The sequence below is a fragment of the Anguilla anguilla genome, chromosome 1, assembly GCF_013347855.1.
Source record: "Anguilla anguilla isolate fAngAng1 chromosome 1, fAngAng1.pri, whole genome shotgun sequence".
Classification (NCBI taxonomy): Eukaryota; Metazoa; Chordata; class Actinopteri; order Anguilliformes; family Anguillidae; genus Anguilla; species Anguilla anguilla.
Genome location: NC_049201.1, coordinates 74,215,451 through 74,227,843, shown reverse-complemented (window position 1 = coordinate 74,227,843; position 12,393 = coordinate 74,215,451). Strand labels below are relative to the sequence as shown.

General features: G+C 43.5%; 1 protein-coding gene and 1 long non-coding RNA gene across 4 annotated transcripts; both read left to right on the top strand.

Annotated features, from left to right (window-relative positions):
* Window positions 1-1,342: 1,342 nt before the first annotated feature.
* LOC118208249 (replication initiator 1-like) lies at window positions 1,343-8,398 on the top strand. 3 transcript variants are annotated; one of them, XM_035382751.1, is made up of 5 exons: window positions 1,343-1,485; window positions 2,589-2,771; window positions 3,438-3,553; window positions 4,570-4,713; window positions 5,498-8,398. In XM_035382751.1, exons 2-5 carry the CDS (start codon window positions 2,624-2,626, stop codon window positions 6,347-6,349), a joined length of 1,260 nt encoding a protein of 419 aa, XP_035238642.1. In that variant the 5' UTR covers window positions 1,343-1,485; window positions 2,589-2,623; the 3' UTR covers window positions 6,350-8,398. The 3 variants fall into 3 exon arrangements, with proteins under 3 accessions (XP_035238642.1, XP_035238633.1, XP_035238649.1); XM_035382742.1 differs by having other exon boundaries at window positions 1,355-1,485; window positions 2,559-2,771; XM_035382758.1 differs by lacking the exon at window positions 1,343-1,485 and adding an exon at window positions 1,492-2,041.
* Window positions 8,399-10,777: 2,379 nt separating this feature from the next.
* On the top strand, window positions 10,778-12,166 carry LOC118219544. Its single transcript, XR_004763793.1, has 3 exons — window positions 10,778-10,887; window positions 11,579-11,746; window positions 11,992-12,166. It is a non-coding gene; the product is annotated as an uncharacterized LOC118219544 (long non-coding RNA).
* The last annotated feature ends 227 nt before the right edge of the window (window positions 12,167-12,393 follow it).

Here is a 12,393-nt window from a genome sequence, read left to right as displayed (position 1 = left end):
TTTGTTATCCTTAAACTATGGGTGGCAGTGTAGCGTAGTGTGTCAGGAACTGGGCTTGTAACCAAAAGGTCATAGGTTCGATTCCTGGGTAGGAACTGCCATTGTACCCTTGCGCAAGGTACTTAATTTGCATTGCTTCAGTATATATTCAGCTATATAAATGGATGCAATGGAAATCCTATGTAAAAAATCCTGTGTAAGTCACTCTGGATAAGAGCATCTCCTAAATGCCTGTAATGTAACTATATGATAATTTTTTGGTAAATGGTTTCCTTAAGTTTGTGAGATTCATTTGGCTTTCTAATGTTAATACAATAGCTGGTTACAGTTACAAAAGTAGTTTTCTGTGAGGAAAATATGGGCAGAACAGTTCAGAAAGGCAAAACGGGCATGAGGCAGCCAGCTGCCCAGATTGGACGCTATAGAGATACATCACAGAGATCAACTCTTTGAACCTAAGGGATCATTTTATGACCTGAGTTGCGTCATTCTTGGAAAGTACCAATACGTCAATAACGCACAGAAGTTTTTTCCACTTCTACTCCAGCTTATATCAATTTTCCACTGGCCCCAGAGATATTAACAGAGCTGAGGAAATCGAAAGTACACATGTTATGACAATGTTTGTTCAACCGCTCATGCATTAATAATGGAAGTGGTTAGTAATCTTACATTTACAGTAAGACAGACAAGTAAGCATGAAGTGATAGAAAAGGATAAAAATGAATTAATTTCCCGAATTGTGTTTAGCTCTTTAATATACCATAATACACTCTCAGAATAAAGGTACAAAAAAGTGTCTAAAAAGGTAGAAAGACTTGTCACTGGCCAGCGAAACATTATTTATTTGTATGCATTTTGCTTGTAAAAGGTACTCATTAGTACCTAAATATAACAATATTGTACTTTCAGGGTACATTTGGATTTTTTCCCCCTTAAAGAACAAAAATGTAGCACTCCGTTTCTAACAGTGTACAGAGAGAGTTGTGTGGACACACACACACACACACGGTTGTGTCGCTTGCCATGTTGAATGAATCTGTCTCCCGCCACTATGCTTCTGCCGCCTCCCACGAGCTTTCTTTTTTCTTTTCTAATCTAACATTATAATTCAGTTAGGGTGATTTCATTACGTGACCACCCACGAAGCCTCAGAGTACCGTGTAGCAGTTCTCCCAATAGACATCTGAGAAGTCTTCAAAATTACAATTTTCTATCCTACCGTTATCCTTTTTCCTACCGCCAAATTATAAAATATGTGTAACTATTCATAAAATATTCAAAACAAAAAATGGTTATTGTTTTTAAAAAGCTATTGATTTAGGAGCTAATGTATCCTGACTTGTTATTTTGCCGGAAACACGCATTGAAGCCAGGATAGCTATATTGTAGCGCCGTTTTTCTGATGGATTTGCCAAAACTCGTCCTTACCATGTGACAGGGGTCAAATTCACAAGCTCGACTTCACTGCGCTGGATGCACTGGGTAAGCTAAACGGCGGTCATCAATTAGCTATTTTTCTCTAGCCTTCTTATTGTTTGTATTGACCTATATGTATTCCAAATCTTAATACAACAGAGATAATGTGTCGCGGGGACAACGGCGCCTTTTTTAAAAAGACAACATTGATATTTTGTCGTTTTTTTACTTGAAAATGTCCCTTGATAGACTTCCCCCTTTTGTGAAGCCCTGCTCTGATGGCTAAGTTTCACTTCGAACTTGACTGTAGCTTGCTAGCCGCTAGTCATATAAAGACTGTATTAGTCGCTAGCTAGCAAAAATGAGCAAAACTGCTTCAGGCTTTAGTTTATGCATATGCAGTGTTTAAATAGTTATACGCGTACTGTTTATGCCAACAGTCGGTTTTGGCTTCAATAGACCTACGATTAGCTAAGTTGGCAACGCTTCGTGGCCGCGAATAAAGAGGCCTAACTTAGAGTCCAGGGCCTGACTGAATGTATCGGTAACCCGCACCGCTAGCTAGCTAGCTGGCTCATGTGAAGTTAGCGACTTTGCTGCGGATGTAATGCTACTAATTCATGTAAGCTGTGGAATTGAGTGGGTTCTCTGTAACTTGCTCGTTTTTAAAAAAGTTACTTTGCTAATTATTGCCGAATACGAATTTTCTCCAGAAAAGAGCATTTTTATTTACTGTATGGGCCATTGCATCTCCGCCCGACAGCTAACTAACCAGCCATTCGTTTTGGAACTTACTGCAAACAATATTGTCATTATGTTTTCGAAACTGAATTGTAAGCGGTGTTATAGTAATACAATAAAATGCTGTGGCATGGATGCGTAGCAAAATGCCGCTGTTTCTGACCATATATTACCATAATTAAAAATCTTGAGTATTTTACAGTCTCGTTGCTTAGCTAGAATGAGCGCTACACAATTGAACTATGCAAATCAGTAAACTACCTAGCGGTGTGAGGTAATTCTTGTAAATGTGGATAAAAAGTAATTTTTTGAAACCGGAATACACTTTCCATTCTGATTTACATGCACGTTGATGATGTTGACTGTTAAAATTCGTATTTTTTTCTTTCCGGCTATAGTAATGAACTTTTTTCTCTTGGATGTAATAGTGAGTGAGTGTACGCTGTGATCGTTCTCACTCACAATGGACCCAGACATTATTAAAATGGAGGAGGTGGCGATGGAGGAGGAGACGACGGCACCTCCGACTGAGCTGGCCAACGACGGCCCTGCAGATCCCTACACCACTATCATAATCCAGGAGCCCCCCGCGACATCCGTCGTCCAACCTTGTAAGTTCAGATCTTTTGCCACCATCTTGTCACAGCCCCTTTTCCGATAACACCCTTCTGTTCGTGAAATTATATTTGGCTTAACTGTGTTGGTAAGTTTGTGTTGAATATATCATCAGAGGGTGTATTTACATCACAGACCGATAACAATAAACAAATTGACCTCTTTTTGTAGTCTGATACTAATCACCACTTAATGAAGGTGTATGTCAGCTGTCTACGCAATGATAAAGGAGGCAAAAACTTTTTTTAAATGACACAAGCAGTTTCAGCGTGCTAGAGGATCCACAGATGGCAGGTCTTCTTAACTTTTCAAACCTAGGCTACAGTTTTACTTGTATTATTACTATGAGATAAAGCTAAGACAATGTACAGAGGCATGGATTTAACAATACAGTGGTAGCATGAGGTAAGGAAGAAATTACTGGGTGAACCAGAGTGCATTGAAAACTTACAAGATACAAATCCCCTGAGTCTTGATTCTGCATATGTGTGCCGAAACTACAATGTGAATTTTAGTTTTACATTAGTTCTTGGTCTTTAGCTGTGTCTTCGTATTCACTTGTGCCGCGGCCAGCGTGAAGGCACCTGTCTTCCAGCTTGTTTCCAGCCTTGTAGCTCCCATGGTTGGGTTTCACGTTAGCCTGCGCCCGCCTCTGCTTTCAGATCAGCACGAGAACCTGCAGTGTTTCCAGTGCTTCATCACCTTCTGCAACTCCAAAGCCAAGGAGAGGCACATGAAGAAGAGCCACCGTGAGGAGTACAAGCAGCAGCTCCAGCAGGTACTACAGGAGAGCGGCGCAGGAGCGTTACACATCTGCACACAATACAGTGTGTAATAATGATCATAATAAATTATTTATGCCATGCATTTTCATATTGTGAAGTCGGAGCATTTTCCTCATGACCCTAAACATAAGGATCATCATCTGGAATACGGTGTCCATGTAAACATGGTCACTGATGCTATCCACATCTGTCTCTCTGGATAAGGACATCTGCTAAGTGATTGAAATGTAATGTAATGCATTGTAAATGCCTGTATCCGTGACAACGCCTCGAAAACCGAATAGTCACCGTTCTACTGCAGTTGGTTTTCTCCCCAGAATCTTCCCAGTACTGATGTGTTACTGATCGAGTTGTGGGAAAGTATTTAATACTGGCTGCAGGTCCTCATGTTCAAATACACTCACCAGAATTCAGCCTTTCCTGCGTAATGTCACTGGTTTTTTTCCACTGAGTGCAGGCTGTGCAATAGGTTGGAAACTGTATTTGAAAAGTGAGTAATGTCCGCTGGACCTTTTTAATAATTGCATCAGTTGTGTGTTATCAGAAGAGAACATGGTTATTTTATAGTAATGTGCTTGTGGAGTAAGTGGCAGTGTGACTGGTCATATGACCGTCAAGTGGTTGCCACGGGTGTCGTCCCTCATTAAAGTATGCAGTCTGTATGCTCACAGAAGAGCTCTGACTGTGATGTAATGCTGAACCACCTGGGTCGCCAGGACGATCTGGTCGGCTTTCTGGAACTTGTCTTGAGTTTCGGGGGACAAAAGGGCAAAAAAAATTTCCGCCATTCGTGTCACGTCGTTCCACCTGATGCGGCGTGATTGTCATTTTGTGCGTGGGCACGCTGCGCCAAGAAACCGAAATAAAACTTGAGCCGCGTTTACTTCTTGGGTTTCAGACTTTTTTTTTTTTTTTTGGTACATTGTAACTGAATCCTCGTGAGTTGAACACACCAGGTGGCTGTGATTGCTGTTGTCCTCTGACGCTCTTGTGTTCTGTTGCCGGGCAGTGCGACACGCTTTTCACCTGCTACGTGTGCGATCGCACCTTCCCGTCCTCCGAGGAGCTCACGCAACACCAGGCCTCCCATAACAAGGAGGACAAGCCCTTCAAGTGCCCCCACTGCCAGGAGAGCTTTCGCACCTTCTCCGAGGTGAGCCGGGCTTGGGGGAGGGGTGGCAGAGCGAGGGAGGGGCATACCATGACCACCTGTTTCCATGGTTTATGACTCTCTTCACACTACAGCCAGTTCAAACAGGTTCAAGCTGACTGCGGTGAAACACTGGCTACTTTCAAAAACCCAATGTGATGCGTTTCTTTTTTGTCTGTGCTTTAAATTTTTTTTCGGGTGGCAGTGGAATATGACGGTTAGGAAATTGGGCTTGTAACCTGGGGATTGCAGGTTCGATTCCAAGGGGGCACATTGGTAGTGTGCCCTTGAGGAAGGTACTTAAAAGATAACTTTGATTTTTTTTTTTTGACCCATTTTTCATAGTTATTATAATTATTCTGTGATTATATTGTACATTAAACACTGGGATCAAGGGTCACTTTCTGTTAGTTATATACATTGATGATGGTGCCTAAGAGCTTATAAATGACACAGACATGAAAGGGATCATTATTTTCTGATGAAGCATGCCTAAAGCAGCACAACATAAGTGCATGATTGGCATTATATAGACATGTTGTTCTAATGGTAATGACATACTTTCAAATATTACTTCTGCCATCTTATGCAGACAGTTCCATATAACACGTTTGGTTCATTTATCTGTATTTTGTACTGGTAATGTGGCAGTCTTGCCTTGCTTTAGCACACACACCGTATAGCGCACCATAGTGTGACCGTGCGAGAGGTGTATGAGCTCTGTGCCTGTGTGCTCGTATTGATCTTCTGTCGCTCGCTCCTGTCTTTGTCCTCCGCCGTCGCACAGCTGACGTCCCACCGGCGACAGGTGTGTCCCGAGCGGCAGTTTGTGTGCAAGGACTGCGGGGAGACCTTCCGGGGCCCCGCCCTGCTGCGCAGCCACCGCCTGATGCAGCACCCGCCGCGCCCCGAGCCGGAGCAGGAGGGGGCGGACGACGCGACCAAGACCCACCGCTGCGGCAAGTGCGGCAGGGGCTTCGAGACGGAGGCCGAGCTCCTGCAGCACCAGGAGAACCACGCCGGCGACCGCCACTGCAACGGCAGCGGCCCCGCCCCCGCCAAGAGGCGCGGCCGGCCCCCCAAGTCCGAGGAGGCTGTGGCGGCGGCAGCGGCGGCGGCGGCGGCGGACGGCGAGAAGAAAGGGAAGCGGAGGAAGAAGGGAGAGGGAGAGGGGGAGGGGGCGGAGGAGCCCGGGGTGAAAAACCACGCGGAGCCCGACGGTCCGGCGGAGGAGAAGGTCAAAGCCAAACGGGGCCGCCCTGCCAAATCCGCGCAGGAGCCCCAGGCCGAGCCGAGCCAGGACCAGCAGGCGGAGGAGAAGAAGCCGCCCGCCCGCCAGCACCCCTGCCCCGACTGCGAGCTCTCCTTCCCGGCGGCGGCCCAGCTCCGGGCCCACAAGAAGGAGAAGCACAGCCGGGCGGCGGCACCGCCCCCGCCCCGCAAGGCCCACCCCTGCGGGGAGTGCGAGGAGAGCTTCGCCCGGCCCGAGCAGCTGGAGGCGCACGCGGCCCGCGCCCACTGCGCCGGGCGCCACTCCTGCCCCACCTGCGGCAAGAGCTTCGGCAGGGAGAGCAACCTGAAGGCGCACCGCCAGACACACGCCGAGGAGAGCGCCGCAGCCGAGGGCGGCAAGAGATAATTTCACCGGGGGGTTTTAATTCCGCGTATGGACAGGGGTTCAAAAAAAAAAAAAACAAAAGAAAAAGGAAAAAAAAAAAAAGAAAAGAACGGGGCAGCGGTTTGGGTTTCGGAGATAACTTACCCTTAGGTCGGTGTTCGGGAGAGATTGGTTGGGCTGTGCAGATGTTACAGAGTGATCCAGGATTTTGATGTACATCTAAAGAAGTTTTTTAAAGAGGGTTGGGACCTGATGCAGATTTTTTTTTTTTTAAAGGACTAAGGAAAGGGTTCTTAGACTTTTTTTTGGAGTGAGTTGGTCATTTGGAGTGGTTGTACTTGGATAAGATTGGTGGGTTAGGTTTCACCGTCGGCCTCAATTTGTGCCATTTTTGTAAGTGTTGGGGTGGGGTGTGCTTTTCAAAGTGACAAATTCAGTGACTGATGAATAGAACAAATTTCTAACAATGTAATTGGAAATGTAAATAAACACAGAGAAGCCTACTATGCCCATGTAGAGAGAGGGAGTTCAACATTTTTTTTCATATTTTGGTTGATTTATATTTTTATTTTAATCATGATTATTGTGTGTGTGTGTTTTTTTGTTTTGTATTATTAGAGGTGTGTGTGTGGGTTAGGGGTAAATAGCTTCCAGATTTTATAATGCTTGGATCATTTAATTTTTTTTCCTTGCTTTTAAGATTAAAAAAAGTGTATTTCACCATTTCTGTAGTAGGATGTCACAGGGGCCCTAAATACTTTCAGTCTGCAATGGAAATTACCATTTTTAAGCAAGATGGAGAGACCTGCTCTGTAAAATTAAGGTTCTGTTGGATTTGAAATGGTATTATGCTCCATGTGAGAAAATGTATATCCAGTAAATGTGTGATTCAGTGGGCTTAGTTTGAAGGAGAATTATGAATTTAAAAAAAGGATTGTAATATTTGAAAATTATTTAAATCTTTTTTTAAATGTCATTTTAAATTTTATGGACTATGGACTAATGTTTTTTTGAAGCCATTTTAATGGTCATTTGGTTGGACAGTTGGCCATTTTTTAATGATGGTCATTTGGTTTTGATGGGAAAAAATCTCATGTTTTACCTTTTCTTCCACATGGACTTGAAAATGCATTTTGCTTGCTATTCTGCATACTGGTGAGAACTGGACCATCGACATGGATTTTGCTTGTTAATTGCTGAGCCAAGACCTGTAATCAACTTCTCCCATCTACACACCTCTTGGAACTCTTTTTATTCCCCATCATTCCTATACAATGTCAATTTTCAAATGTTTAGAATGTTTTAAAGAACCATGTCAATGGGAGAAATATAACACTGTCATCCGTTAAAACTCATTTTGGCTAAACCGAAGTATTTAATCGCAGGAAAGAAAAGCAAATTGTTTAAACAACCTGTCAGTTTAGTAAATCATGGTTTTTAATCTTTTTATCTTTGATTTTTAACACATCTGGCTGGCTGTATGCAAATTTAGTCTCCATTGTTGTAATTAAAGAAACTGGGCCCAGGGGCTGCTGCCGATTGGAATAATTTGTCACTGAACGAACTGTCTTCGTCACACTGACGATTGCGTAATTTCATGTGATTAAAATAGACGTTGTAGTAACTGTAAACGTTCGTGCATCACTCTGTTTTGCTAAAGAGATGAATAGAAAGAATAACAATATTCTGATAAGAAGCCAGGCGGCCAGCTGCCTGTTTTCTTGTTTATATCAATGCAATTATCGCTTGGCAACCGTTGGTACACAAATTACTATTTAAAAAAATAAAGAAAAGTATTCGTAAACGATTGATTCCAGTGGGTAGCCGGACAAAGAAAAACTCAGACCATAATAGTTGATTGGCCAAGATTGTGTCTTAAAATTCTTCGACCATTATTGTTGGACAAATGCTTATCTGATACAGGTAACAACCTTCTTGCTTTGAAATCTTTCAACGTTAACTAGCTGCTCAATTTAAGAGGTAGCTAGTTTTGCGTTTACTATCGTTGTTTGTTTTGAGCATGCTCGGTATTTTATCTGAATATTTTAAAGAGAGAAATAAATTGTTTTTGGAACAACGAATGGGTGTCTACACGGGAATTGGCGTGACGGCGGAAGTCAGGAACCATATAGATAACCCAGTGAGAAAGTAAGTTGGTCAGATGATCACATACACATTAAATTATTAAAATATTTTTGGCTTCGCTGATTTTGATGAACGCTGTGAATTGGACCATTCCCCAAAAGCCACCCAAAAATAACAACTTAGGATCAATACATGGTACTCTTGATATGTAAAATACTACACCATTGATAAGCGCTCCATGAAAATGGCGGCTTGGGATCTATCAAATTCAAAACGAATGCTTTAATTAAAATTCTAAACTAACAGAAAATGATCGTATGAATTATGATTTTGCTAGTTATGTGTTTTCCATTTACTTGAGCATGTATCTGCTTCTGATTTGAAGAACATCAGTTGCGAGTGCTCCCCAGTTGACAAACTGCACATTGCTTAATTAACTTTTAAGCAATGTGTACATTTCAAATTCACAATTGTTTACTCCATTATTTGATTTGTCATTTAAGTAATACAGTTTGAAGTGTTAGATTGCCTCATGCTGGCTGAGCTGCCTGAGACAAAATTTTAAAAAGATCTATTGAGAAAAAATACCTTGAAAAAGGTATTATGGGAAAGGTATCATGTCATGTCTTTTTTAGACAAATAAATAACATTGACATCACAAGTCCGTAAGTCAATCTAAACATGAACTTGGTGCTAAGCATTTCTGCTGTGCGTCCTGGTGGGCATGACACGCATACTACACTGTTGAAGTAACGGATGGATCAAGCTTTGTTTAGCTGGCTTGTTCATTCATACATAATGAATATTCAGGTCCAGACTATTTTAATTAATGAATGTAACTGTGCAATAGATATATCCTACACAGACACCAGAAGTATTTTTAGTTGCTGTGTTGAATAGCTTGCCAGGTCATGTACAGCGCTGTGAATACCGTATTTCCCCCATTCCTGATTTCCTGTATTATTGCATATTTGTCACATTGAATGGTTTAAAATCTTTAGATAAAATGTAATATTAGACAAAAGGAAACTAAGTAAACACAAAATACATTTTTATCATTTTCATTTATTTAATGAAAAAAGTTGGCAAACACCCATGTGAAAACATAAGTGCCCCCTTAAACCAAACTGGTTCCACCACCTTTAGCAGTAATGATTGCAGCCAAACACCTCCTATAATTTGATATCAGTCTTCAACATTGCTGTGTAACAGACTTTATTCTTAGACATAATGGGTCCCATGTCATCCAAAAAGTTATACTTTTGACTCATCTGGCCATAGAACATTATTGCAAAAGGCTTGGAGATCACTTCCTCGATGAGTTGCTGTTGTGCCCTTGGAGAATTTTTGGCACTTTGGCCATTCCAGGGAAGTTTCACCACTGTTCCAAGTATTCTCCATTTGGAGAATGGCTCTCACTAAGTCCCAGAGACTTAGAAAGGGCTTTGTAACCCTTTCCAGACTGATATATTTCAACTGTTTTTCTTTCCTGGATTTTCTTTTCCATCGTGGCATAGTGTGCTCGTAGAAACTTCACGGTGACTACTTCACTCTGATGGTAAGTTTCCTGTGCCTAATTGCCATTGCAACTGTGTTGTACTTGGTCACACCACTTAATTAATTTTCAGAATATGCGTCAAATTGGAATGTTTCAGCCTCAACAGAAGGGAGGAAGAAATTTTGAGGTGAAGAATCCAGAGCTGATTGACTGGTGAATCTGTAGTATGATGTAGCGCCCTATATTATGTCGGGGCGACATAGCTCAGGAGGTAAGACCGATTGTCTGGCAGTCAGAGGGTTGCCAGTTCAAACCCCGCCCTGGGCGTGTCGAAGTGTCCTTGAGCAAGACACCTAACCCCTAACTGCTCTGGCGAATGAGAGGCATCAATTGTAAAGCGCCTTGGATAAAAGCGCTATATAAATGCAGTCCATTTACCATTTACCATTAATCCCACCCAGTGTTTACACCATTCTCAGCGTCTGTGTCTCCCGTTCCCAGGACGCCATTGTCTTCCTCCCTGAGTCGACTGCTACATCACACCCCCAGGCCAAGGGATGCTCGTCTCCCAGCCAAGATCGAGAAAAGTACTGTCCACAGGTACTTACTGATTGATTTTATGAGCAAAGCTTAATACAAGTAAATGGGCACAATGCTGGGTAGCTATCTGTGTTCTTTTAGTACAAGGAATGTTGTGGGGGACAATAGATATTTAGCTTTGTTGAATGTTGTCCTCAAGTATTCGATCATCACAGAGGCCTGTATGTTGTTTTTGTGTGTTTAGGAATCGCAATGTAATTATATTCCTTTGGCTTCTGTTCTCCTTCTCTCTCTTTCCACCCCTCATTTTCAGATGACTCCCCTGCCCCTGCTCTCTCAGAGCCCCTGGGGGGTCCAGGTCTGCAGTGGTGCCAGCTCTGCGGCTGGAGGGAGAGACACCGGACACCTTGCTGTAGACAGTGCCCAGCGCCACAGGGTACCACGTCACTCCAAAAGTACTCCAAGCTACACTTCTGGGGCTGTATTCAACAGAGACTGACCCCTGCCCAGAACTAGTCTGAGCTCTCTGCTACCTCTTCTTTCATTCTCCTCCCTCAACTTTTCTTTTTTTATCTTCCTCCCATGAATCTCTCTCTCCCTCTCTGAATCCTACACGAGCGTTATCTCATTCCCTTTTCGCTCACTCTTAATCTCTCCTCTGGCCTCCCAGAATGCCGAGCACCATCGCCTTTTTGAAATCATTCGGGGTAATTGCAGACAAGCGGGACTTTAAACCTCAAGTCTAAATCCCAAGACCACAGAACCACACGGCAACTGGAACAGCTGCTGCTTATCTAGCGGATTAGGAGTTGCTGTCCCAGTTCTTATGCGCTTTTTCTTTGGTCTGCAGATTTAAACCTGGGTTTTAAATTCCTGCTGAACTGGTAGCAATTGCTGCAGTGTCTCCAAATGTGTATATTCGCTATGCTCCATGGACAGCAAAACCAAGCTGGTTCCATGTTTGGCAAAGTGTTCACAGCGGTCAAACACTGTGAAATGGATGTGAGGCCGATAGGACTGTGATCTCTCCCCCCCCCCCCCCCCCCCCCCCGCTACACACACACACACAGACCCACATATACTGCCCACTCTGTATGTGTGAGTCCTGAAATATCCTCCCACAACAGGCCTCAAACCTGTCTCACAAGCTGCATCCTCTCTCGGTCGACGGACTATACTACCTCCCCCCATTGAGATAATGGCTGGTGCCCCAAACCAAGAAATTCCAGTCCTCCCACAAAGAACAAGAGGAAAAGTAGCTGGAATTCATGGAATGTGTGAATACTTGTCTGCGGGTAATTATCAACTAAAAAATGTATTTTTATTAGCGTGTACAGTTATGCCCTCTAATAAAATTAAAAAGGGCATCAGCATTAACTGGAGTGAGGGTTACATTTTCCTGCTCCTCCTCACAGAACAGTGGCAGTGTTTCATACTGTTGGCCAAAGCTCTGTTAGGACGCAACATAACAGAAGCACAAAATGGCTGTCGTGCTTTCCCCCTGACTCTTGATGATTTTGTCTGGGCGCTCCTTTTTCAGATAATTCACCTGCTCCTACTTCTCCCTCCTGTGCTGTCCCGGAGCAGACTGTAAGATTGGAGCTGGGGGGTCCAGGTCTGCAGTGGTGCCAGCTCTGTGGCTGGAGGGAGAGACACCAGACACCTTGCTGTAGACAGTGCCCAGCGCCACAGGGTACTCCCTCCCAAAATCTACTCTGAACTTCATGTCGCATATGCACAGTGCATCTTGTAGGATTATAAGTGCTGATCCAGGATCAGTCAGGCATCACGAGGTTAGGATGTCGACAAAGGAAACCTGATCCTAGAATGGTAGACATGCTCGTAGGTGCTTCCTGAAAACAGTCCCCGTTTTTCTCAACCTAACGCTCACCGCTCTGCTCCCTCCTTCGCCCCTGATTTTTGCTGTTTGGCCTCCCCTGTG

What these genes read in the sequence shown, in the direction of transcription:
- LOC118208249 (XM_035382751.1), top strand. Translation starts at nt 2,624, where the DNA reads ATGGACCCAGACATTATTAAAATGGAGGAGGTGGCGATGGAGGAGGAG. An exon ending in GACATCCGTCGTCCAACCTT is followed by an intron (nt 2,772 to 3,437) that starts GTAAGTTCAGAT and finishes CTCTGCTTTCAG; the next exon opens with ATCAGCACGAGAACCTGCAG. An exon ending in GCTTTCGCACCTTCTCCGAG is followed by an intron (nt 4,714 to 5,497) that starts GTGAGCCGGGCT and finishes GCCGTCGCACAG; the next exon opens with CTGACGTCCCACCGGCGACA.